Source organism: Notolabrus celidotus, chromosome 24 (assembly GCF_009762535.1).
Source record: "Notolabrus celidotus isolate fNotCel1 chromosome 24, fNotCel1.pri, whole genome shotgun sequence".
Taxonomy (NCBI): Eukaryota; Metazoa; Chordata; class Actinopteri; order Labriformes; family Labridae; genus Notolabrus; species Notolabrus celidotus.
In genome coordinates, this window is record NC_048295.1 from 8,083,355 (window position 1) to 8,108,818 (window position 25,464).

Here is a 25,464-nt window from a genome sequence, read left to right on the forward strand (position 1 = left end):
ATTTGGATTTTGAGTGACCTCCATACCTCCTGTCCAAGCAGAGCTGCCACACAAGCCTCAGAGGCATCACAGATGGCTGTAAGGTCGTGACCCCCCTCCAGAGCCAGAACCACCCGGCCTCCAGCGAGAGTCAACAACTGCCTGGTCAGGTAGCCAAAACCTGAGGACCAAGAAACGAAAATGAATCTGTGGTCCGCTTCAGCAAGTGTGGCAACATGTTTCCCTGAGATAAGGAACAAGCTCCAGATAATCTTACATTTGGATGTCAAAGTGTATCCACCCAGAGGCGGGGGGTGTCCCTCCACAGCGTCGAAGCCAGACGAGACCAGAACGATGTCAGGGGCGAACTCGTTGGCTATTGGCATCACCACCGACCTGAAGTGGGAGGGTGGAGTGTAAAATGAATTGATAATACTTCAGTGAGGATGAGGGAGATAGACAAATATTGCTGGTGCTGGTAATCATGTAGTAACACTGGAAATACTTCCTCCTCTTTAACCAAGTCAGTCTCTGATGATTACAGCAAATACACCAAACATCACAGAACACTAGCACTTTGTGTGATCTGGTTAATGTACCTGAAGGCAGCCAGGTACTCAACGTCTCCCATGGGTGGGTCGAGGCCTCCAGTGAACGCGACATTGACGTTGAAGCCGACTCCAGGCCCGCTGCCCACCTAGAGCAAGAATACATGTCATGTTTGGATTAATATACAGTGCTCCTAAAGGTCTGGTAAGTTTTTTTAAATACACATAGGAGGTTTTTAGTTCTCACCTCATCAGGAGCTCCACTCCCTGGAAAGAAGTTGCCGTCATCGTAGCGATGAATGGACAGGTAAAGGATGTTGGGGTCGTCGTAGAACGCTTGCTGGGTGCCGTTCCCGTGGTGGACGTCCTGAGGTTAGACAATAAGCACACGTGAGATCAACTCAAACTTTGCCTTTTTAAAATGTCACATGATAGAGATGTAGCCTGAGACTGACCCAGTCCACGATGAGGATCTTGTTGACGTTGAGTCTCTGCTGCAGCAGTTTGGCGGCGATGGCCACGGAGTTGAAGTAGCAGAAGCCCCTGAGACAGAAACGAAGGAGAGAGAGGTTATGAAAACTTCAAGGTTCAAGTTTGAGTTCTCTTTCTGTGGTGATGTACGTGAGCTTACATGGGAGTGCTTTCTTCTGCGTGGTGTCCAGGTGGGCGGACCACGGCGAAACCGTTCTGCAGAGACACACAGGAGGAACATGTTAGCCACAGTGGTTCTAATCAAACAAGTAACAGTTAGAGAAGCTAAAAATACTCCAACTTAGCCACATACTGGATTACTTTATTGGGAGAAACACCTTCTGATTGCATTTTTTGTAGCATTTTTAACATTTACAACATCAAAAGAAACAAACCAATCAGTGCGCTTAATTCTAATAAATAATAGAAAGACATAGCAATCTTAGAAACCAGTAGGAACTTCTCACTTCCTCTAATGCAATAAAAAATACAACTTCTACTTGATGATTGAAAGAAAGAAAAGGCAGAACGAGAGAGAGAGCAGCTTTCACCTTCAGCTCTCCTGTAGCCACTTTGAAAACTAGCTCCACCACAGAGCCCACAGCCAGGCGAGCCGCGCTGGAGGAGTGCACCTCGTTCCAGATGGTGTCGCTGTCCACCTGAAAACAAACAAACAAACACAGTGTTCAGAGCTGAATTAGAAATATGCAGAGACATAAGGAAGTACAAACATGAATCCCATAAAGCCAATCACTTACCCCGACCCCTCCACACGGCAGCCGTACAAACATGGGAGTGATTGAACCTGGTGATGACAGCATACAGATAAGTTAGGGATGATTCATGGACGTTGCTCTAGCACTGAGTGTGTGTGTGTTTGTGTTTCTTACAATCAAGTTTCTGTCGGAGAGGGTTTGTTCCGTACAGCAAGACGTGGGCTTCAGAGTGAACCGTCTGCAGCTCCTCCAGAGTGGCCTTCCTCCCACGGATACACTGCAAACACACACACAAAGCATGAAACACCAACTCATATGCAGGTTACAACTCGGTGTGATGTTCACCAGCCGCCTTGCTTCCTCTTTGTTTGGTGTCGTACCTCACACTGCGATCTGAGGCCGGTCTCCTGCAGCCGGGACCAGATGCTCTGGATGCGGCCGGCGTGCTCGGGGTGGCTGTTGGTGTTTCCACACATGCACTGATGCTTCTGCATGAGGGAGTCGTACACTAGGCCTGAGGAAACACACACAAACACACAACGTTCACACACTGTTTTATAATGTGTTGCTCTACATTTAGTCCTGCAAACATTACAAACAAACTCATTACAGTCAGATGAATTTGACGTATTCAACCTTCAGTTTCCTGTTTGTGCTAAATGTGATTTCTGCAGGTAATTATCAATGCCTATATTTTTATCTGCATGCTAAAGTAGGGTTGCAAATTCAGAGCGTGAAGCACATGATCTTTATTTCTCAGTTTGAGGCTTCTTTGATTATGAAAACTTTGCAGCCTTAAATTCCCCTCTAGTGCATTTTTTTTCACCTTAAATGCTCCACGCAGTTCGGCTCTGAGTGGGAGTAAAGTAGGCCAAACTGTTGTAAAAATATCATCAACTCTTGTGCTCGTAATAACAGTGTGTAGCTCCTTCATGCAGAGCAAATATAAAAGGCAGAAGGAGCTTTACTGCTCCTTTAAGGCAGATTTCTCCTCAGCTGGTTTTATCTGTTCTGGTTTCAGAGTCAGATGTCTGAGGTGTCTGAGAGGGAGACAAAGTGGGTGAGAATAAAGGTTTTGGCAGGATTAGCTCGATTATTTCTGCAACCAGATGGAGGCCGGAGCTGTTTTACCATTCTTTGGCCGGTTCACCTGCTTTTTTGGATGCAAATTCCCTTTTTTTAGTCCCTTGTGTGTTTGGAAGGAAATTCAAAGCCAGAACTCCTCAAATGAACGCTGAAGGCAGAGCAGAGGAGAGCAGAGGAGGGCTGCGACTGTGGATGTGGATGCGAGTAGAACCTGGCAGCTTGACAGCAATTTGAGCTGCAAACAAGACAAGATCAAATGTTTCACAGACCTGTTGTGAAGCGAGGTTTGACGGGAGGGTCTGAGGCCGGGACGCTGATTGGGAAGGAGGAGGCCGAGGCAGGGGAGGACTGGGCGCGGGACAGAGGGCGGTGTCCGGGGAAGGAGATGGACAGGCCGGCTGCTTCCATGGAGGCTTGATAGTTTCTGAGCTGATGGATCCGCTGCTGCTCCAACAACAAGGCCTGCTGCTCACAAACACAGAGAAGACACAGAGACGGGATCAGATAGATGTCAGGAGAGATGTAAACACAAGGTTTGGACTTATGAGTATTTAGACCCTCCTGAAAAACAGGGCATGGATCTAGTTTGACGCTAAATGATCTGGTCATGTGAAAAGTTTAAGATCCAATCTTTTACGTCCTGCAGACTAATCACGGCTGTGGTTGCCCTGATCTTTGGACTTCCTTGCTACTTAGAGGTTAAAAAATAAATAGAATTGAAGATTCTTCTTAAATGTTTCATGCAAACTGATTTTGTACAAGATTGTAAACCTCCTGTCGTCTGAGTCTGGCCTCAAGAGACAAAAAGCTTGAGTCTTGTCCAAACTGCAGCTCCAACTTCTGGCCAAAAGATGGCAGCCAAAACAAAGCATGCAGCTTTGATTTCATGTCAGCATTTAATTGGAGGAAGAACACAAAAAGCAACATCCTAACAGCCTGAGATTAAACCCTGAGTCTCTTTCTTGAGTGTCCTCCTTTCCAGGACTTCCCCTCAACACCCACAGCCCTGCTCTCTACGCAGAGTCCGATCAATTCTCCAAACTTCCTATCGATTCCTCTCAGCCTACGTCTCCATCTCATCCTCTACCTGTCTGAAGAGCAGCTCCTGCTCCGCCTGCCTCTCCCTGTGCTGCTGCAGTGCCTCCTCCTGCAGCTCCTGCGGGTCAGGCGGCTCCTGCTTGATGGTGACCCCTGGCGGCAGGGCCCCTCCGTCCTGGTGCTCCCTCAGCTCCTCCTCCGTCTCCTCTGGGTGGCTCTGGTGCTGGCGGCCCACAGGGGACTCGCTGGGTTTGGCCATCATCTACAGAGGGGGGGGGGAGAGGGGGGGGAATTATTTCACAATAAAACAGCAGGATGTGACAAATCCCCTCAGACGTGTGAGGCTGCATTCAGACAAATCAAATTCCTGGCAAATCGCTCCTTTCTCTCCAGCATTCTTCTTTTAACAAGCTTAATTTGGATTACTCAGTCAGATTGGTGTCTTGCTCGTTTCAAACCTATCCGCTCTAATTGAATGTGAGTGGCCGCTCTGCCGACTGTACTCCGGGGCGAAATGTGTCTCGTCGAAAACAGAGACATTCCGCACTCCCCGTCGTGCAGCTTTTCATCGACTCACTCTGGGGGCCTGCTGCTAAAACCGGGCGGTGATTCAGTCGTCTGCTCATTCACGACCAAACCATTCAAAATGTATCCTCCAGCCTGCAGAGAGCCTGAGCTCAAAGTTTGGGAGCATTAAAGAGAAAGATGAAGTGTGTGCTGGAGGTCTCAGGTTGGTGCTTCTGCTACAGGTGTGTGTATGTGTGTGTGTGTGTTTCTGTGTGTGTGTGTGTTTCTCTGAGCTGTGAGCTTCTGGGTCTCCTGGCACAGCGCTGACACAGCATTGACGTCAGAGCATTCCCCCTTTCCTCCCCCCCCTCCTCTACTGCTCTTGTCTTCTTTGCGTCCAAACAAACTTCTCCCCCCCTTCTCTCCCTTCCCCCTCCCATGTGCTCTACTTTCCCAGAAACCTCCTCTCTATCTCGGGTTCATCACTGCAGCACAACATTTATGGAGTCTTCTATTGAAAGGTGCATACATTTTTCATCTAATAAACACATCTGAGTATCATGTTTGTATCTACATCTTTATTCTTCTTCTGCAATAATTGGACACGACTGCACAAAGAATCCACTCCTTTTTCTTGGAGTAGTCATTACATACGTCTGACCAAAACCCTCTAACATCGGTCTCATAAGTTGCTAATATAAGTGAAAATATGCATGAATGTCTTCTGACATACTTCCTAAATCCATGCTTCATCCTGATTGGTCAACACTCCACACAGGGCTGGAAAATGACACCACTTTGATCACATGCACTCCCAAAATCTATCCTGTGTGACCTCAGAATGCATTCAGGAGCATTTGTGCGAGTGTTTCTGTATAATACGTCATCTAAATCATCCACCGGTGGTTGATTAGTAATGCCTGCAGAAGCTGGACACACACAAGATGATGTGAAGCACCAATGAGGGCCTGATCTGCTCCCTCCGACGATCAGAGGGGGCGTGACTCAAGACTTGTCTTAACCAATTCTTCCTCCGAATAATCCTGAAGTGTTTGGAAGTTGTAGTACCCCTCGTTTTGCTACTGAGAATGAACTACTCTTGTTAAAAGGTATTGACCAATCAGAATCAAGTATTTAACACAGCCTGCTCACTATACATCCCCCCTTAAACTTTTAAACTTACCACATTTACTCCATAAGCTTTAAACAGGCTGTTCTTCAGATTTTGTTAAAATAAACAGATCCAGAATATTTGTTTCCTCATTTTTGCTACTCTCTATGCTAAGCTAAGCTATGCTAACTCATGCTAAGCTAACGAGCTGCTGGCTATAGGTCCATAATTAGCAAACACGCATGAGAACTGTGTCAAAGCTCACATCTAACCCTTTGAAATAATAGTATTAAAGGCATTTCTTAGAATATTCCAGCAGCTTCACAGTCAGCGTATTTATTGGCGATTAATGAAAACCACAAGTCATAATATTATAGAGATTAAAACAATTAAACTGAACCACAACACTCCTCTTTATCTAATAACCATCTTGTTATTGTATTAATGTAACAGAATATAAAAGAGCGTCCAAAGAGGAGCTTTTCATTTTATCCTGCAGAATTCATCCTCGGCGAGCCAGAGGCAGTTATAGAGATGTTTGTGTGAAGAGCTGCCACCGGAGAGCTCTGAAACATATGGAGGGAGAGAGGGAGGGAGGGAGGGAGGGAGGGAGAGAGAGAGAGAGCGGAGGAGGAGGAGGAGGAGGAGAAGGAGGAGGAGGTGGAGGTGGAGAGGAAATCCCTTGTTTCATCCACCCACCTCTCCTCCAGCGATGCTCGAATAGGTAAAGCGGCTGCTCGCTTCCTCCCTGACCATATAAGGCAGGAGGCTTCCGCTCTGTTGCCATGGCAGCATGCAGTTGCCCCGGCCGCAGTCACAGAGACGGGGATGCAAAGATTCACTTACAAACACACACACACACACACACACACACACACACACACACACACACACACACACACACACACACACACTGCTATACGTGTTAACCCATACCTGCCTCCGCCTACCTACCAAACAAAAATACTACAGAGAAGAAAATCAGGACTTCACACACTCGCCGCCCACACACACAAATCCACTACAGCTCCTGAGCTGGTCCACACTGACTTTAATCCTAAATCATCATCAGTTCATTTGAATGTGATGTCAGATCTGTGGCCTCCACCATCCAACATCACCTGCTCTCATGTTATGTAACAGTGAGTCCTGCTTCCACCTGGTGTCCCGAGTGAATCCATCACATGCAGATCTGACTCTTAATGACACATACGGATGAAGATCACATGTGCTCCTCCTCACCTTGTTGAGGTGGAGCTGCTGCTGCTGGAACTGCTGCTTGTGCTTCTCCAGGAACTGCTGGTGCTGCTGCTGCACCACCAGCTGCTGCAGGGCCAGGGCCTGGGCATGAGCCTGGGCCGCGCTCCCCTGGGGCAGAGGTGCCGACTGGGTCCGTCCCAGGGGCCGGTGCTGCCGCTGCAGCTTGGCCATGGAGGCCGCCGGGGACATGGACAGGCCGCTCACACCTTGGACACAAAAAAGAGGGAAGAGTTTGAGTGAAGGACTGCAGAGTGCTGAGTGAGGAGGAGAAGTTGTCTGGGAGGGAGGTGAAGAGAAGACAGAGAGAGCATTGTTTCACAGGCTGTCAGCTTCATGATGTATGTTCAATTCAGAACTGAGGCTCTCATTTTCTGCACTTTGTCTCGGCTATAAAGAGACAGCAATGCTTGAGCATGATGCATCCTTTTTAAAGCTGAACATGGCAGTCATGAACATTTCCATTTGTTATCATCTTTGTTTGGGGAGTACACTTTTGCAAAGCATTAAAGCAGATTACTGTGAAGTCTGTTGTATGATACACTTATTTTTTTTAACATGAAATAGCCCTTGCAGAATCTTACCCAGAAGACAAAGACGGTCAAGGAGAGACGTGTTGTTCAGCAGCTGCTTTATAACCTGATGAGTTACTTAAATTGAAGCTGCACACACTGAAGAAGACCCTGACCTCCTCTGAAGCAGCACTGATCACACTCCAAGCTCAACTCCTAAAACACAATAAGCCTGATTCTTCTTTTACTCTCCGTGAGTGTTGGACCTAAGATTAGCCAGCAGATGCATTTGTGAACCAAATAAAAAACCGCCATCTGTGCTGCCATACTGCCGTCCTTCTATTGTGCCGATAGGAGCAGGAGAAAGTGAGCAGCTTAGTGCGTTTTACAGCGGGGGACAGTAGGAATAGCAGACTGAGAAATGATCTGAGACACTTGATTGCTGTGAGAATATCAGAGAGAATGACTTGATTACTTGAGTGTTTTTAAATTGTCTCTGCTGACATAAAGACTGAAGAGAGAGTGAATAAAAAAACAAAGCACTTGGACGTGGAGAGAGCTGAGGGATAAATGACTGCATCCGCTCCTGGCCTGTGTGTGGGTGTGCAGTCGTCCTTGTCCCCGGTTTGTTTTTTTCGTGTGTGTGCATGCATACACACGTACATGCGACTGCATGTGCGTCAGAGCCCATTCACTGCTGATGCCCCCGCTGGAAATAGCCAAATGGTAGTCAATGAATGAGCTGATGGGAAAGGGGCGCACAATGCTACCATGTCACACTTTCACTGCGTACGCTATATGAAAGGAGCTCATTAGTATGAGCAAATGAATGGACGTCTGTCAGTGTGAGGGGGCACACAGGGGACACACATTGAGCTTTCTTTTAGGGTGGCAGGAACAAAACTGACAAACTTCTAGTCGGAGGAAGACTCCATGATTGGCTGTTTTTCTTCTTCTGTTGCATGAATGTTACATCAACTACGACCACAGAGAGAGCTATCATTGCACATCTCAGTGTTATTGAAGAGTTCAGTGGATTTTAAGTACTGGAAAATATAACATTCCTCTTTTGTTCAAGCAGCATCCTCTGGTGTTTGAGAATAAAGCACCTGCAGAGATGAAATAAAACTGCAGTTCCTTAAGTGTCCACTTGAGGCAGGCTTCAACCCCAAAGCCCCTTGAAGCCTCACAGTCTGCTTCCATCAACAGTTATGAACATTGCGCAATTCATGAAAACTCAATGGAGCTGAATTTTTTCAAACTCATTTGTTTTGATTGAATCAAGGGTTAATTTGGGGTTAATTTGGGGGCGTGGCTTAGTAAATATGTCCACCAACATCACTGAGACTATTGTTGTGTTCATGTGGTTTTGGACACGTCGGGAAAAAGGGTCTCTGAGTTTGAAAATGCACGCCTGCTCAGGCTGGAACAACAGCTCTGAAACTGGGGCAATAATTTGTTGCCAACTTACCAACCGATCAATGTTGTGTTAATGTCGGGTCACTTTTTATTTGCTCACATGTTGCGCATCAACTTTTTGCTCAAATATAATTCAAAATATGGTTTTAAATTTAGTTTTTGTCCACATAGAGCGACCTAGACTCTCTTAGTTAGCAGCATGACACCTCAATTAGACAATCGAATAAGGTTAAAGCTGACTTTTATGATTAGAAAGCATTTGAGAGACTGCTGAACTTGGAAAGTCGGACCATCCGAAGAGCACATGAATGCAGCATTGTAATCTAGGCATCTATGAAAGCATTATTACATTTACAGTTATGTATTTTTAATGTTTTCACAATGTTTTGAGACAAAAGCTCCAAATGCTTTAAATTAAAGACTGAGTAGTGTTCAATAAGAACTTGCCAGAGCCGATCTCATCCTCTTTTTGAGATAAGAGCTGCTCATTCTCATCCGACTGAAAGTTTCCACTGAACCAAAGCAACATTTTAAAGTTCCACTTCGGTCCAGAAGGTTAATAATGTAAGTAAAAGTGCTCCTACCTGTCACCAGGGGGCTCTGAGCCGGACTCTGCTCCATCAGCACCATATGCTGGAGCAGCGGACTGTGCGCTCCATGCCCGCCTGTTCCCGCTCCCGCCTCTGCCAGGTAGGGGGTCAAGTGGCCACCGGAGAGGAAGGGGGGGCTGAGGGAGAGGGCCGGCTGCAGACCTCCGTCCTGCTGGGCTGAGGTCACCTGCAGGAGAGAAAAGAGTGAAGAGGGAGAGAGGAAGAGGAGGAGGTTTTGGATAAGTGCTCGCAGAATTGGAGGATAAACAGATGCACATGAAGTCTGTTAGCAGTTCTAGCTTGGCGGCGGTTCGCCTCCTCACATTGGAAGCAGCCGTGGCCGTGGCAGTGGCGGGCAGCCCCAGGGTGATGTTGGGTAAGGATGGCGAAGTGTAGAGGGACAGCTGGTTAACGGAGCCCCGCTCAGCACCGCTGCACAGCCTCTGGGCCAGAGACGCCTGGGAAGCACATTGAAATGATTTATTCATGTTTGCATCATGAGGAGGGAGCAGCACTGCAGCAGGAGATGTCCACACACGAGGAGAGGAGAGCTAGCGGCGATATGAAATCGTCACAGCGACAAGCCTCCTCCACACTGCCTGAGTGCTCCTAATGGCTGCCACAAATAGCTCCTCGCCAGCTCCTCGGCTGGCTCCCTCCTCTGCAGACCCATCACGCCTCACTCAGAGCCTCTGTGGATGCTACAGGCTGCTATGTTTAAAAGCTAATAAAGCTGCAGTGAAAAGATGCATAATTTGTTTATAATTTAGCCGTAAGTGGATTCTCGGCGATGTGAAATTTCTGCGCTTCTTTTATGAGCGCTCGTGTCACACTGAGGCTTTTGAACTGAGGCTGTCTGGAGCTCATGTTTGGAGCTATTATACATAAATTAGCATATAATCTCAATGTTTCTCAACGCTCAAAATTACAAGTAAAAGGTTTTACATCTGCTTTTTTTTTGTCTGCAAAGGACACGTGAATCAGAAAGTGGAAAACCAATAGATGCTCAAACTTTAAAAATGTGAATCTTTAAAGAAGCAGTACTCAGATTTTGAGTTTCAGAAGAAATAGATGCAAGTTTGATTTTTAGAGGAAGTACCTCGCTGTTGTTGACCGACATGGCGATGCCATTCTCATTGGGGATGTTGTTGGAGCTGTTATTGGGCGAGCTCGGGCCTGAGCCGGGGGCGCTGCTACACGCAGAGTCTGAAACAAACAAACAAAAATCAAACACACAGAAAGGAGAACTTTTTAAAGAGCTCACCCTTGTGTGTTCGAGGCTCCCTCACCTGCCATGTCAAGCGAGCGTTTCTTCGCCGTAGTGATGGGACTGTCCCGACGACGCAGCAGCGGACTGCTCCTCCGCTCGCTCACCTTCTGCTTCAGCCGGGAGCGCAGCTTCAGGTTGGGCTCCGAGGCTGAAAGAAGGAAGCAGACATCATGAGTCAGTGATGCATCCATACTTGTTTGGTGCTGAAAGGGTTAGCTTTAATTCAACTCAACATAATTACCTAAATGAGAGCGTGAAGTAACGTAAAAGCAGGGCCCGGGTTTGAATGATTTGCTTTAATGAAAATGGCGTTTGTTTGAAGCTTCATGCAGTCTCACAAATTGAGTGTTAAGCAAACACACCTGAGTCTGATTATGTGTTCCACTGCTTTAATGAGATGTGTTAGAAGTCTCTAAATAATTGACTCTCTGTGTTTTTGTTTCTTTCGAGCATCCTTTTCAAGCCTCCTTGATGTTAAACAGACAACTTTGCAGCTTTGGACGAATCAATCCAAAGGGTGGGAGAGTTACCTGAGCTCCAGTCTCACAGGCTCTCAGCTTAAACCAAGAGCTCCACACATCGATCTGTCACGGAGCTCCGTCCACAGAGCCGCTCTGTTATAAAACTCCCTACTCCTCCTTTATTGTACGATGCCCTCCCCTCCCTTCCTGGTTGGCTGCTTTCTGAACTTGCCAAAATCTGATCCACTTTCCCAACAACATCGCGGCTAAAGAGCAATTAGCTCCAATTTGGGAGCCATGTCTGAATGCCTAAAGGCCTTCTGGTCTTTTGTGCGCGCTGTGACCGACTTGTGAATGGAGACAGAGAGAAGGGAACGGCATGTCACCTTGGCTCCAGATACGGAGGCTAATGCTTTGTTTACTTTGCCCTGCCAATCAGCAGTGTCGGATAATTTCACTATTCATTATCCAGTTTTTAATTACTAAAGGAGGCCTAAATCCAAAGTGGTTCACCGCTTACCCTGGTTATGACATAACCAGATTAATCTGCTACTTTATTTTACTTTAAACACATGCTGGTAAAGATCATCAAAAGCTACTTTTCATGGAGGCAAATTTCCCCCGTAAAAAATCCTTTTAGGAAACATTCATGATAAAAAGATAAACGTGGTCTCGTTCACGGAGTCGGATAAAAATAAGAGCGAGGAAGAGAGAAGTGTGAACTTTGAAGTGTGAAACTTTAACAGCTCAAAGTGGGAGAAAAAGCTCGGGCCAGTTGGAGTAAAACCAATTGACGTAGGTGGGAGTTTGTCACGGCGGTTAAAGAAGAGGGTCACTGACCATAACCAGGATTTATCATTTCAAACAAGACCAACGTTTTCTGTGTCAGAAAATCACAACAGGACTGAAGATGTACGTCAGCAGCGCAGGAGGAACAGTTAGGTCTCACAAACTCTTTTTATTTTGAGCCTCAGAGGTTACATCAAACTAACATCTTCACTCCCTCATTTGATTAAATAAGATAGGGCAAATTCACACTTTCAGACATGTGTTCTGTGTTTAACATCTTTTTGTTTGATCTGACATCTACTTGAGCTTTCCATCCCACTTTAGATACATTAAACTTCAATAGAGGAAAAGGACAATGGATAAACAAGCCTTGCTCTGCTGTGGTTTAAAATGTCAATGGTCCAAACTCTGTGTATCTACTGTTATCTGACAATAATTGATTTTTCAATACATTTTCTGTGGGGATAATTTCCATAAAATGTTTAAAAGTTGTTTAAAGTTATATTTTTTAGGGGCTTTTGCCTTTATTAGAAAGGACAGCTGAAGAGAGACAGGAAACATGGGGAGCAGAGAGTGCGGGAAGACATGCAGGAGATGTTCGCGGCTAGAAGTCGAGCCAGTGACCTCTAGTAAGTTACACAGAGGTTTCACTCTGGTGGATGAGTCCGAAAGAGAATTTTTTTTTCTTGTATTTCACCTTCAGTTATGTGTCTAAAGTTTGCCCAACTAGCATCTGTTAGTGCGGGAAACTAAGAAAGCAAGACAGAAGAGCAACTGAAAGGCGAACAATCTTAAGAGGCGGTCACCAAAATAATCAAAGCAAAGGTAAAGCCAATGCCACACTGGATCGATTGGAGTTTTTCTCTGCTCTTTAAATGCTACACAGCATCAACATGCCTGCTACATAGACAATGGGAGGGGGGTACATACGATCACACATGATATCAATGCACAGATGGTTCATTGTCGCCCTGTTAAAATGGGCCTCACAGCAGAGCTGTGCATTCACCGGGTGACATCCTGAATTCAGACAGCCGCGTGTTGCTTTGAACTAACGTGGGGAGCCGCTCTGGTCTCGTCTTCGAGTGACGCCATGCAGCAGCAGCAGCAGTCTGCGTATGTGCTATTGTACCCATGTGAAGGATGGGCTGCCCCAGTTAGCCTACAACAAAACTCCATGTTTGCTCATCAGTGAAAAATCAGGACCAGCATGCTTTGCTCTGCTCTGATCAAATGGGCACAATGAGTCAGCGTGCCTCAAACTTTCCCAGCCCATCGACAGCTCTCAGAGGCATTCATGTGGATGTGAGAGCATGCACCAGACGAGGCCCATCGTAAGCTCATGTGATGCTCGCTCAGCCTTAAAGTGTCACATGTAAGACAAGCTAATGACTTTAAAGGCTTACTACTGCATATTTCAACAATCACTACTTTTAATTCTGTTATTAAAGTTGCAAAATATTTAAATTTGCATCATATAAAGCCTGTTTTGATGCTGTTCATTAAAGTAGTATTTGTCCTGCATTCTCAAAAAATGTTGTGTGAGATTGACAACCAATTGGTGCGACGTCAGATGTTACGTGGGCGCGATTTTTAAAGAATATTTCATTCTTCCTTAAGTTTAAAGTTTGAGATGTACGATGAACAAAAGCGTGCTGTTGCTCCCTTTGACCGTTGCCGGGAGTCATGGGTGCCAGTCCTCTACTTTATGGCCAGGCGGTGAAATAAAAGAGCCTCTAACCTCCCCAGAGCTGCCATTACCATAAGTAAACCCCGCAAAGCACGTCATCGCTGTGGGCAAATATCAGGGTGGCACAGGTCCTCTCTTCTCCTCTCCAACAGCCGAGAACAATCTCCAGCCTTATAGAAACCAAGAGTCGCTCCAGGGACGATCTTTTAACTCCTCTCCATCTTCGCGCCTTTCTTTGTTTTCACGCAGCAAGTGTGTTGGAGCGAGGCGTCATAGTGTCAGCTCCCATATTCTGTTCTCTCATCCTCCATCGCCCCGCTTTAAATGAAACCACTTCCTTCATTCTTCGCCTCAAATGTTTTACTTTCCAAGAATTCAAAAAAATGTCTTGAGGCCTCGAGGTCAGTGAAGCCACAACACACTCCATCTTTCCGATTATCACTGCTCCTTCCCTACTCTTCATCTCCTCCGCTCCCTCTCTTTTTCTATCCCTCTCTTCTTGCAGGGGAGGAATGTGTGGCTGTGTGGGCCAGTGTCAACTGTGGTCTCTCTGCTGTTGTAGCCAGCAGCCCCAAGGCTCAGAGTCAACAGGGCTGCAGAGCTGGCCGTAGCCTCCTGCCGCCGCGCTAAGTGAATAATTGCACTGCAAGACGACCGCTGCTTCACGGCTACACCACCGCACACACCGCTTGTACTTTGCACACACACACAGAGCTGTACACAGACGCACAACTGACAACAACTGAGTGCAAACAGCTGGTTTTACTCTGTAAAGGCTTCTGTACGGAGAGCTGAAGACTGGAAATGTGAGGCTGAAGGTTTCAAGTGCACCTTTTTTCCACTGTTGCATTTAATCTAAAGAAGTTTGCAAAGAAAAACTCAGCAGCACTTTTAATTGGGGTCAATGGTAAATGGCCTGCATCTATGAATAGCACTGATCAGATAACAGTATAACTTCTATAGAGATAAAGAACAGCAATATAGCAGTAAAAGTGAAAGTAGAACTAAACTCGACAGTTTTTTATGGTTAAAAGACTCTTAGTTTCCCATGCTTGCTGTCTCTATTCAAGCTGAAAAAGCTGGATGCAAAATTAATATTAAGGAACAAAATGTTTCTCAAACCTAAAAAAAATAAAACCTGTATTTCTGTTTAAATCTTGTGCTATTTTGTCCCTTTTTGCACACCATAGTTAAGCTGCCACAGTGTCTTCTTGCTTCCTTCTGCTACTATAATATATAACAACATCACTGCCTTAGTACTTACCTACCATCTAAGCATACAGGTGCTGCTAAGCGGGGATTACCACATCACGAAATCGGGCAGAGTGCCATTTTGGAGTATGAATCACCTGCACCTGCACCAGTCAACCCTGTGGAAGTCTCGGGTCTAAGGGATGCCCTCAAGTTGGGACGGTGTGACCAGTCGTGTGTCTTACTGCCTCAGGGGTGCAATAGTTTCACACATATAAGATCTGTATGACAGTGACCAAACTGGCACTCACTAATCAAGATACTCAGCATGGACTGGAAAAGTTTCAGCGATTAATGGCGATTAAAAACATAATCATTAGACAATTTCCTGGAATCCTTCAGTTAGATAATGGAGAAGAAATCACAGGGGCAGTGTGATGGGTTGAAAGTGTGAGTATTACATTCTTAACAGAGGAAAGAAATATTGGGCTTGTGAATTACCTGACCCAGAGCTATTACGCATATTGAAAACAATAAAGGACCAAGAATAGAGCCCAGGGGAACCCCAAAAGTAATTATTGTATTACGAGAGTAGACAGTCCCGAATGGTAACACCCTCAAGTATGATCCTTCAGAAGAAGTTAGTGTTAATGTGCAATTATCAAGGAATTAAGGAGGAGCAGAAATGTTTGAGTAAATACTACAACAGCTCACATCAAACTCTCATTCAACCAAAATCTGAAAGGGCCTTGAAAAAAGATGTAAAACCCCTCAGCCAGCGAGAGAATTTTTGATTAAAATCTGTAATTATGAAGACTGACAGGGTCAAGATGAAGCTTCTTAAGACTTATCTGAACAACATTTGATTTAAAACAACCCCCAGGATAGAGAACTCTTAAAAACCAATAAAACGTCAGCTTCTAAAACAGTAAAAACCTCTCCCTCTCTCTATCGAACTCTCCCTCTATTGAACTCTTGAACCACCTACGCTTCTACTCTCTCAAAGACTCTCATGTGGGGGATGCTGGGAGACCCTGACAGCCTAATGTGGATGTGATTAATGGTGCAGGGCCCTGATGCCTGATCCAAATTATGCTGGACGTGAGGCTGCATAGAGGCTGCTGGGCGTAAGAGCTGCTAGTCAGTGTGTGTGATTCTCTCTAAACGTGAGCCTGCATAGAAGCAAATGAGACAGCTCTGCACTGCCAAAACTCATATGTAAGCGTGTATGTGTGTGAGATGTACCAGTTTTTCGCAGTGGGAAGTCATCACGGGGGTTGTAGACACCCAGCACAGGGTGGTTGTAGGTGGACATGCCAGTCTGTGGAGGCGAGCTCTGGTCCAGAGAGCTGTGCTGGGTTTTGCTAGGGAACAAAAACACAAACACCCGGAGTGTTAGAGACAAACACAACAACATCATGCTTCCAAGGCGAAAGCACAGCGGACATGTGACTTACAGAGTAATCCTCACAATGTAGCTAACTTCATGGCTGTCAAACGACTGTATGATTAACGCATCATTCAAATCCCTTGGCACGGCCTGCAGACATGTGCGGCCATCTGCTCGCTGCCTACAGAATAAGGTGGCGTTTGTAGGCAAAGTTAAGCCGAGCTGGCGTCGCACCAAATGCATGTTCCTCACTTGTGGATGTAAACACTCTACTTTTCCAAAACTGAGGGGGCTGATGAGTCCAATGAGAGCATTTACATTTAGGAGAGGAAGGTGTAACAAAGTAGAGCCAGGCTGAAACAGAAGAGAACATTTGGTAGGTCCTGTGGGTGTTTGAATTACACATTAGCATTATGTTACATTATTTACTTGTGTTTTTGCATTTTATGGTTTGAGTGCTTTTATGGTGCAAAATAAACTTCATAACCCTCCTAAAATTTATACAAAATATGAAGAGGGTGGGAAAAAACATCCTTACAGCACATGCTGCACCACAATTTGCATTCTATACATCATTATGTATCTCCAATTCAATCAAATCATTACTTAAGAATCATGATAATATCCTATCCTGGTGCCACTTCTGATTTACACTCTTAGTGCTCAGGTAGCTTTTCAGTTTTGTGCTGCTTTCAAGCAGGGGTGGATCCAGGTAGGAGTCCAGGGGTGGCTATGCCCCCTAAATCTGAGTGGCCACCCCTAAATCCTGAACCATGATTGGCTATCTTGATGTTTCAGAGTTGGGATTCATGTTAAAACCAGCTCTTGTGATTATGGACATTAATCTTCTTAAGTTCTTGCAGATTCAAGCTAACATGATTTGTATGTTGCTACTTTTTAAAGTTATAAACTCAGGAATTAAATATCTGAATGCAGCATTTCAATACACTTTGTACAATCAAATGTGAGACTATTTAAGACCTAAACTAATTACAAGTATTAATTTTGTTGCACTACAGAACAAACTGCAACAGGTTATCAGATTATATTTTCAGGCTATATCGCCCAGCCCTAAGACTGCTGTCATGTCACTTTTTAGTAACATAAAAAAAAACATGGAAGACAAACACTTTGACAAATGAGAGTGTTGAATGCAGGTAACTTCAAGCTTTCATCCTGAAGCTGCAAAAGATGGAAGTATAATCAGCAACCTGGAGAGTCTCACAATCAGGTTGTTTACACACATTTGACTGGCACTTTTATTTGCATATTAAATGCTTCTGGTTTGCATAACCATGTTTCCAGTCATGCAAAGTGTACACTGTTACACAGAGACAACAAGCCCAATGTGCACACCTGCAAAAAAACAACGCTCCAGAGATGCTACAATAAACATTCAAGGCCGAGCCTGAGGTGTAAGAGCCCCTATCATCAGGTTCCAATATCCTGCTCTCACATGCATGTTTGTGTGTGTGTGTTTGTGTCTCTATGTGTGTGTGTGTGTGTGTGTTCCTGTCTTTGTTTTATAACCCTGCTGGGTCCGTCGCTCAGTCAGGCTTATGCAGCCTGGCAGGTGAGGAAGAGAGGAAGCTTGGTGACAGATTGAGACAAACTAATACATTATTCATCTGCTGTCAGAGAGAGAGGGAGAATTACAGTCTACGTATTTTACTGCTTACAGTCATTCCATTAGACTGGAATTCAAACATATGCCACCAAGTCTGTCCTTTTCTTTATGATGCAAAGAACTGCAAGTTAATCCAAAAGCCTTTCTAAAGAGGTAACAGTTCCTCACCGGTACCAGTACGGAGCGTCGTTTGGGAGGCCTCCTTGGTTGAGGCTGCGCTGGGCGAGCGCCTTCTTCTTGTTCAGGACAAACTCCTGCAGCCGCATCTTCACCTCAGTACTCGCCACGGCACCTGAGGAACAGAGGCGTAGAAGCGAAATTAAGAAACATCCGGAAACATCTTACATCAAAACATGGTGGGAGTTTGTGATTCCTGACCCAGAGGATAAGTCAGTTTTAAGAGGTTTTTAATGACTTGACAGAATGTGCGGCTACATTTAAAGCATCTTAAACCCACCAGGATGCCCTTAATGTGCTAAATTATACCATAATCTTACATCAGAGGCAAGTAATTGCAAAAATCTGTCTCTGAAATCACAGATGCTGTTCTTTAAAAAGTGGCTGTCTAACAAGCTTAACATGTGCAGCACTAAATCAGCTCAAATCACAAGTTTATTAATCAAGTCTTTCAGAGAATGACCTCAGTCATTTCTACTTTGCTCTTTAATCATGTCTGTGCAGTAAATGTTCGAGTTAGGGTTGTTAATGAGACAAAACAAGCAACTTTGGGTTATTTTCTTGAGCTGTGATTGCTAAAACGACCAGTTTCACTTTGTTTTGGCACTAAAGGGTTAATCAATCAGGTAGGAAACTCCTCTGTACACTAATTGGGAAACTACATAACAACAAGCTGCAGCCGGTTCCATCCAATTATGCATTATTTATGTGAAGTTGTGAGTTTAAAAGGAGAAAGCAGGAAAAAGAAGTAAAAACGATGGACAGCACTGAGCAACTTCCCCACAAACCACACTCACGCAGGTACATTTGTGAGCAAACATGCCCAGCAACACCGATCTTCCTCTCTCACACACACAAACACACACTCGACTGGCAATGGATGCAGCCTCGCTCTGTAACCACTTTCCATACAGTGTGTGTAAACGGCTCTCAAGGACTCCTGTCCACTGGCTCTCAATGAACTGTTGAGAGACATCCAGCAGGCAGCGGGGAATAGCTCAGCTCAGCTCAGCCCCCCTTGCGCCAAGGCCACCGGCTAATACAGCTCGTTTACCGCCGTGAATACACCAGTTCTCCAAGTAAAATGGAAACACACACACACACACACACACACGCACAGTGACATTTGAATCCACAGAAACACACACTGTGGCGCTGATATCAACAGCTTCTTTTAACCCTGGTATGTCCTGACCCCCTGCAGATGCTATAAAAACTTCTGGCTGATGTTTGGTGTGATTAAACGACTTTCAGCTGAAGTTAGACGCTCAGATTTGACGCTTGGTGAGTGAAATTTGCAGCTGTACGTTCAAGGCTCTGCATCTGGAACTTACTCTCCTGCCCCCGCTCCTTGTTCTTCAGCAGCAGCAGTTTCTGTTCCCTCTGCTGCTTCTCCAGCTCCTGCTCCAGACGGTGGTTCTCCATCTTCCTCTGGTGCTCCAGCAGCTCCTGCTGGTGCTTCAGAGCCAGGAGCTCCTGTTGCTGCTGCAGGGAGAAACAACAGAAATGTGTCAGGGGTAAAAATCAGCATTCAGCGCATGTTCCTTAAAATTTTAGAGGTCATGGGAAAAACTATTACTTGTTCGACTTGGAGCTTCACACCACATGTTTCCTGTTGCACACATAGGAGACAATTTTTAATGTTTTTCAAGCTCTCTTTGTTGCTAGATAAGGAACTTTTAATTCATATTTCCCCCCAAATTAGTCAATTAGAGATAAAGTTCATTTAAAAAATAACCCATTCATGTCTATTGACACTCCTCTCTCCCTCTGCCTCATTTGCCATCTGAAATAATTATCTTACCATCTGAAATAATTAATAAAGACAGCTGTTTAAAGCAATAAAATAAAACCTTTGCAATCCTTTCAAATCCTCAGGCCACAAGCTGAAGCCTTTAAACAAACATAAACAATTTGACTGCAGATGAAGCTTCATAAAGACACATAATACAATCTGCTCTCCCTCATTGCTCCAGATATGAGCAAGAGCAGCATCTGTTAAACGCTTCAGATGTCCTCCTCAGGCTCTTACGTTGAGAGAACAAACTAGACGGTTTGTTCTGTGAAAAAAAAGTCCAAATAGAAATTCCCCTTTAAAGCCACAATGTTCTCAGAAACACTTCTCAGTGATCGCTGAAGTGTCCTTGAACAAGCCCCAGAACTCTGAGTCACTGCGGATAAGAGCATCAGATAAAGGCCAGAGACTTCAGGCAGGAGCCTTCGAAGCCTTCACCTGTTCAATGTAAGGTTCAACATCTATGTGTTTACTGTGGAGTATCAAGGCCACACTAAAGACTATCAGATTTAAAAAAACAGCCAAAAATAATATTGTGACTTATTTACACACAAAATACCTGTTTCATTCTTGTTATGTTATAACTTCCTTTTCTCCAAATATTACAATATTACTATCATGATACTACAACTTCTTTTGATGGTGTAACGACTCTTTCTCTTGTGCTTTCTTGAATAAAATCTTCAATATTATTTTTTATTGAATTATTAAAACTTGATTTTCTTGATAAAATAATTTTTTTTTCTTTAAAAAAGTTACAACTGTATTATATTTAATTTTTTTAAAATGTTTCTTAAATTATAACAACTTCTTTCTCTTAATATGACTACTTTCTAGAAATTTTAAAACTTTATTTGTGTCAAATTACAATTTTTATTATTTTTTATTATTATTACAACTTGTTTTTGTCATTAAAAAAATACTTTAAACCCCGACAAAAAGCCAATAAATTACAGCTATTACTATTGAATTATTAAGACTTCACTCTAATATTGTTGCCTTTTTTTTTTTTTACTTAATACATATTTTTTCCTGTTATATTATGAGTTCATATCTTTAAGTGTTATGACTAACTCTCCTCATATTTAAACATAATATCATAAATATATATTTCTTTCATTCAGCATCCTTTGCACTCCTCTGTTTTGATGTTTTGCTGCTCAACAGGAAGAGGAATATTGTCAGACTTTGCCTAAAGATTGTTGGCATTATCCTTCATCATTCATAATCTTAGCCATGTCTATCAAGTCAGAGCGACTCAGAGGGCAAAGATCGTCTTTAAAGAGCCTCATCGCCCTCTTCCTGCAGAGGTTAGACTGCGCCAACAGGGAGGAGGTTCACTTACATTAGAGGGTCAGATCAAACAGACATCTGAGGTCAGGATGAGTTTATTTCTTTAGATGAAGACTTTATTATTAATATCTAAATCACAGCGTTCAAGAGACATCCAAGAATAAATCAGAGGCTGAAGGTGAGAGGAGGATGAGGTACATCTGCACCCTGATTCCTCCATCTCTCTTTTCACCTCTCAATCAACGTTTGGGAAGAGAGGAGTGAGTGGGTGGGAAGGCTGAGAGTAACCACCCCGCCCACATACACACACATGAACACACAGCAGAAACCTCCTGTGGCTCAGCAGACCAGAGACAAACTCTCTGAATTTCCTTTTCTGTTTATGCTTTTGACCGACGCTGTGAAGAGCTAGAGGATAGCTCTCACTTTATGAGTCTCCTGTTGTCAACATGAGAGGAGAGTGTGTTTGCAGACTGTTGAGTGTGTGTGTGTGTGTGTGTGTGTGTGTGTGTGTGTGTGTGTGTGTGTGTGTGTGTGTGTGCTGCTGCTGCTGCTGATGTGGAAGCAAAGTGGGCGAGGATGTGAGAGTGTGTTTGCTGACATTTGAGAGGATGTGTAGGTTTTAATGCTTGTATGCCTCTGTGTGTGTGTGTGTACGTGTGTGTGCGTGTGTGTGCGTGTGTGTGCGTGTGTGTGTACAGAAGCTGTGAATGGGGCTGATTGAGGCCGGGCCTCCCTGCTCCGGCTGTGCGTCACAGGTTTCCACCTGAGTGGTCCTGCAGCCCCCCCACAGGCCAGACAGACTCTCAGACAGCATCAGTCATCAGATAATATCCAGAACCGACCAATCAGAGAGGAGAACACAGAGTTAGGTTTGTTCTGCAGAGGACGGGGTGATAAGAGGAGAAGGAAAGAAAGTTAACAGAAAGAGAGAGAGAGAGAGAGAGAGAGAGAGGAGGAAAGAGGACAGAAGGAAGAAGTGAAGGAGAAGAGGAGGTACAATGAGGATGACAAAAAGAGAAGAAGAGAAGGAAGAAAAGAAACCTAGAAAAAGATGAAGAAGAAGTAGAAGAACTGAGGAGAAAGGGAAGACAATAAGGGTGGAAATTAGGAAAGAAGAAACAGAAGAAAGGGAAGAACAGAAAGTGACAGAGGAAGGAAAGAGAGGAACACACTAAGTGAAGAGGAAGGAAGAGAGTTAGAAAAGGAAAGGAAAAGGGATACAAATTAGGGAAAGATGGATGGAGAAGTAAGGAGGCAGGGAAGGAAGGGAAGATGGGAAAAAGAAAAAAGTGAGAAGTGAGAACTGAGGGGGAAAAAAAAGGAAGGAAGGAAGGAACGGAAACAGAACAAGGACAAGAAAAAGAAACAGATAAAGTAAGGTAGATGGTAAGAAAAAGAAGGAAAGAAAAGAGAGAAGAAGGGAAAGATGAAAAAGTTGTCAGGAAGTTACAGAAAGAATGGATAAATCAAGGGAAAGAAGAAAGAAGCATGAAGAGAGAGGAAAGGTAGAGAAAAGGAAGAAAGAGAAAGTCAAGAGGACAGAAAGAAAGGAATAAAAGAAAGAGTAGGATGATGGAGTTGCGCGTGAGGAATTCAAAGCTTTAAGAACTCTGAAACTCAGGAACAAACTGGAATATTTTTATGTGACATTTCTGCAGCCTCGCGGTGCGTTCGAGGGCCCTGGTGTATTACAGCTTCAGAGTGTGGGCGTGCTGATCTAGATTCTGTCTGTATATCCAGGTCACTATGATATAAACGTGTAATTCTACCTCCATCTGTTATATGTCACATTCTGCTTCACATGTGGAGACGTCTCTGCTGAGAGGAGCGTCTTGTTGATGTTGTGTTTGTAAGATGGCGTTGAGTGTGAGGCGGTAACACGGCTGCAGCGTGAGGGTTCAGTTATGTAACCAGCAGCAGCTCCATCAGTCTGTCTGAATCCATCCTTCCATCGCTATTATCCATCCCTGAAGTTGAAGCAAATGAATCCAGAGTGCCTCCTTGTTCTGCGCTCCCTCTTTACTCTCAGCAGAGTGCTTCAGAGCCGCTGCAGTCTGTTAATGAAGGACTGTGGCGGACTAAATGAAGCGCTGCCTCCGCTCTGTTTCTACAAACTTTTATTAAACAGGAGCTGCCAGCCTGACGCTTCCATTTTGGATTGTTGCCTCACGAGTTTGGACTTCAGGAAAAAACTTAGTGCAGCTTTAAATTTGTTTTCCTGCTGATCTGCAGCTTTGACGACTGATGGCGCCTCTTTTCCTTTAAATGAAAGGCAGAATATGCTCCATCTTTTTAAAGGATGTGTGCTATTTAAGTCTGTTTCAAGAAAAAGTTAGCAGAGAAGAACTTAAAATAGAAAAATCTGGCCCTGAATCATATCTCACATCTCTCATATTCAGACGCTCTCGCTGAAAAGATGTTCGGCTGCAGAGTAGTCTCTTAATTAGCTTTAAAACAGATGGTGTGATTCAGCAGAGGTGTCATCATTTCCTCTAAAGTTGACGCCACATGTTCTGGGAACTTATGTTGGATGCACAGAAAGGATACATCACATCATCACCTTTGCTAACGCTTCCCGTCGTACCTGAATGTGCTCCTGGAGCTGGGCCTCGTGTTGGCGGGACAGCTGCTCGTGCTGCCGCTGAAACTCTGCGATGAGGATCTGCCTCTGGATCTGCTGCTTCTGCTTCAGGGTCAGCAGCTCCTGCTGCAGCTGCTGCTCGCGCACCGAGGCTCCCACCACGCCCCCGCCGCCTGGCCCGGAAGACTGCTGGCCGGGCGGGGAGAGCGACGACACCTGCTGCTGCTGCTGCTGGTGGTGGTCGATGCGCAGGTCCATGGGGATGGCGGCCGGAGGGAGACGCAGGGGCAGCGCGGAGTTGATGTCCACTGGAAGAGACAGAGACAGACAATGACGGGTTGGAACAGGGATGCAAACATCAGGACACTTTGAGGACGACAGTAACATGCATTTATATTAACACACAAGTCCACACAATGAAGGAAAAATTAGGCTTTGAGTGACTAAAAAATCACAAAGTTGTACAAAGAAACTAGAGATGAACAATATCAGACCTGATATCTGCAATCTGGGATTTCTCTAACTCTCAAATCATCTTACAAACCTCAGGACAGAAAAAGGAGGGCAGATAGCAGTAAGACATCAATTAAAAGAAGAGAAAACAGAGGGAAAGAAAGAAGAAGAAAAGCAGTAAGATAGAGTGAAAATAAAAAGATAGAAACAAACAAGCAAATAAACAAAAGACAGAAAGAGAGAAACATAAAATCAGAGAGAGAAAGAAGGATCAATGGGAGAAGGGTAGTAACTAAGAAAGAAAGAAAGAAATGTGGAATGAAATAAATGAAGAGAGAAGTAAGGGAAGGAAAGAAAGGAATGTGGAAAGAAAGAACAAAAAAGAAAGGAAAAAAAGAAAGAAAGAACAAAAGAAAAGTTGAAAGAAATGTGGAAAGAAATAAAGAAACAAACAGAAACAAACACAAAAACGAACAAAAGAAAAAAAGGAAAAAGAAAGGAGGAAAGAAAGAAAGAAGGAATGAAGGAAAGGAAGAGAAGTTGAAAGAAAAAAGGAAAGAGATATGGAAATAAAGAAAAGAAAGAGAGGAAAAGAAAAGAAAGGCAGAGACAAACACAAAAACAAACAAAAGAAAGAAAGAAAAAAGAAAGGAGGATAGAGAGAAAGAAAGAAGTATCATAAAAAGAAAGTAGAAACAAAGAGTGAGGTTGAATGTCGTTCATGATTTCTGTATCTCTTTCTGATAAATCTCAAACCGCTCCGTCTCTAATCTCAAAGATTTGATCCATGAAACAAGGAAGAACTGAAGACTTCTTCCTCTTCATCAAAGTCCAGTTTTTTAAACACTTGTGAATAAATTACAGACTGACATCAGACACTCTGAGACTGGAGGCTGCTGGAGTCCTGGATGATTAGAAAGAAGCAACAAAAACCCAAACACACATCAGAACCTCTACATGACTAAGACGCTCCTGTGCGTCACGCGGATCCTACAGAGCTCCGGACCGTCGGAGCTGCTCGTCGGAGCGCTGCGAGGAGAAACAGCTGAGAGGGATTACTTCAAAGATCTGCAAAATGTTACTTAATACGTCTACCTGTTCAAGGATGCAGAATAGACTCTGGCACCAAACAGCACCTGGCATCAGTGTCAGAGTGAATCCTGGAGCGTTAAAGGGAGGCTGATTTAGAGCCAGACTTACTCTCTTACTTTCAGCTTCTGTTTTGATTTAGTGAATTGAAAACATGGCCGACTGTATTAAGAGTTCTAGTGTTTACATGTAAGCTTCTTTATGGTGAATTAAACACAATTTGAGGCAGATGAGATCCTGAACCACCTGAGAGAGGCCGGTAACTGAGAGGCATTGATTGTTCTTTGAGCAGGCCCTCTAAAGGTCTAAATATTTAATATCTGTCAACACCAATCAATCTGAAGTCCTCATTTCAGCAACCCGCTTTCATTTTGACATCATGCCATTTAAGGACCCTTCTCCAACCCTGACCTCTGACCTT

At 44.3% G+C, this 25,464-nt stretch overlaps 1 protein-coding gene across 9 annotated transcripts in view; it reads right to left on the reverse strand.

The window, feature by feature from the left end:
- Positions 1–25,464, reverse strand: part of LOC117808080 (histone deacetylase 4-like) — a 55,883-nt gene that overhangs the window by 4,370 nt on the left and 26,049 nt on the right. For 7 of the 9 annotated variants that reach the window (XM_034677545.1, XM_034677547.1, XM_034677548.1 and 4 more), the window contains 21 exons: positions 23,505–23,809; positions 19,164–19,314; positions 17,821–17,944; positions 15,881–15,999; positions 10,524–10,652; positions 10,334–10,440; positions 9,558–9,692; positions 9,229–9,421; positions 6,699–6,922; positions 3,888–4,100; positions 3,070–3,265; positions 2,095–2,228; positions 1,889–1,991; positions 1,757–1,803; positions 1,550–1,657; positions 1,159–1,214; positions 983–1,070; positions 775–894; positions 579–676; positions 257–375; positions 27–160 (listed from right to left, as the gene is read on the reverse strand). In XM_034677545.1, the coding sequence (XP_034533436.1) occupies positions 27–160; positions 257–375; positions 579–676; positions 775–894; positions 983–1,070; positions 1,159–1,214; positions 1,550–1,657; positions 1,757–1,803; positions 1,889–1,991; positions 2,095–2,228; positions 3,070–3,265; positions 3,888–4,100; positions 6,699–6,922; positions 9,229–9,421; positions 9,558–9,692; positions 10,334–10,440; positions 10,524–10,652; positions 15,881–15,999; positions 17,821–17,944; positions 19,164–19,314; positions 23,505–23,809 (2,903 nt within the window). Of the gene's footprint in view, positions 1–26; positions 161–256; positions 376–578; positions 677–774; positions 895–982; positions 1,071–1,158; positions 1,215–1,549; positions 1,658–1,756; positions 1,804–1,888; positions 1,992–2,094; positions 2,229–3,069; positions 3,266–3,887; positions 4,101–6,698; positions 6,923–9,228; positions 9,422–9,557; positions 9,693–10,333; positions 10,441–10,523; positions 10,653–15,880; positions 16,000–17,820; positions 17,945–19,163; positions 19,315–19,408; positions 19,442–23,504; positions 23,810–25,464 lie in introns of all 9 variants that reach the window. The other 2 variants (XM_034677542.1, XM_034677543.1) reach the window with 1 other exon arrangement.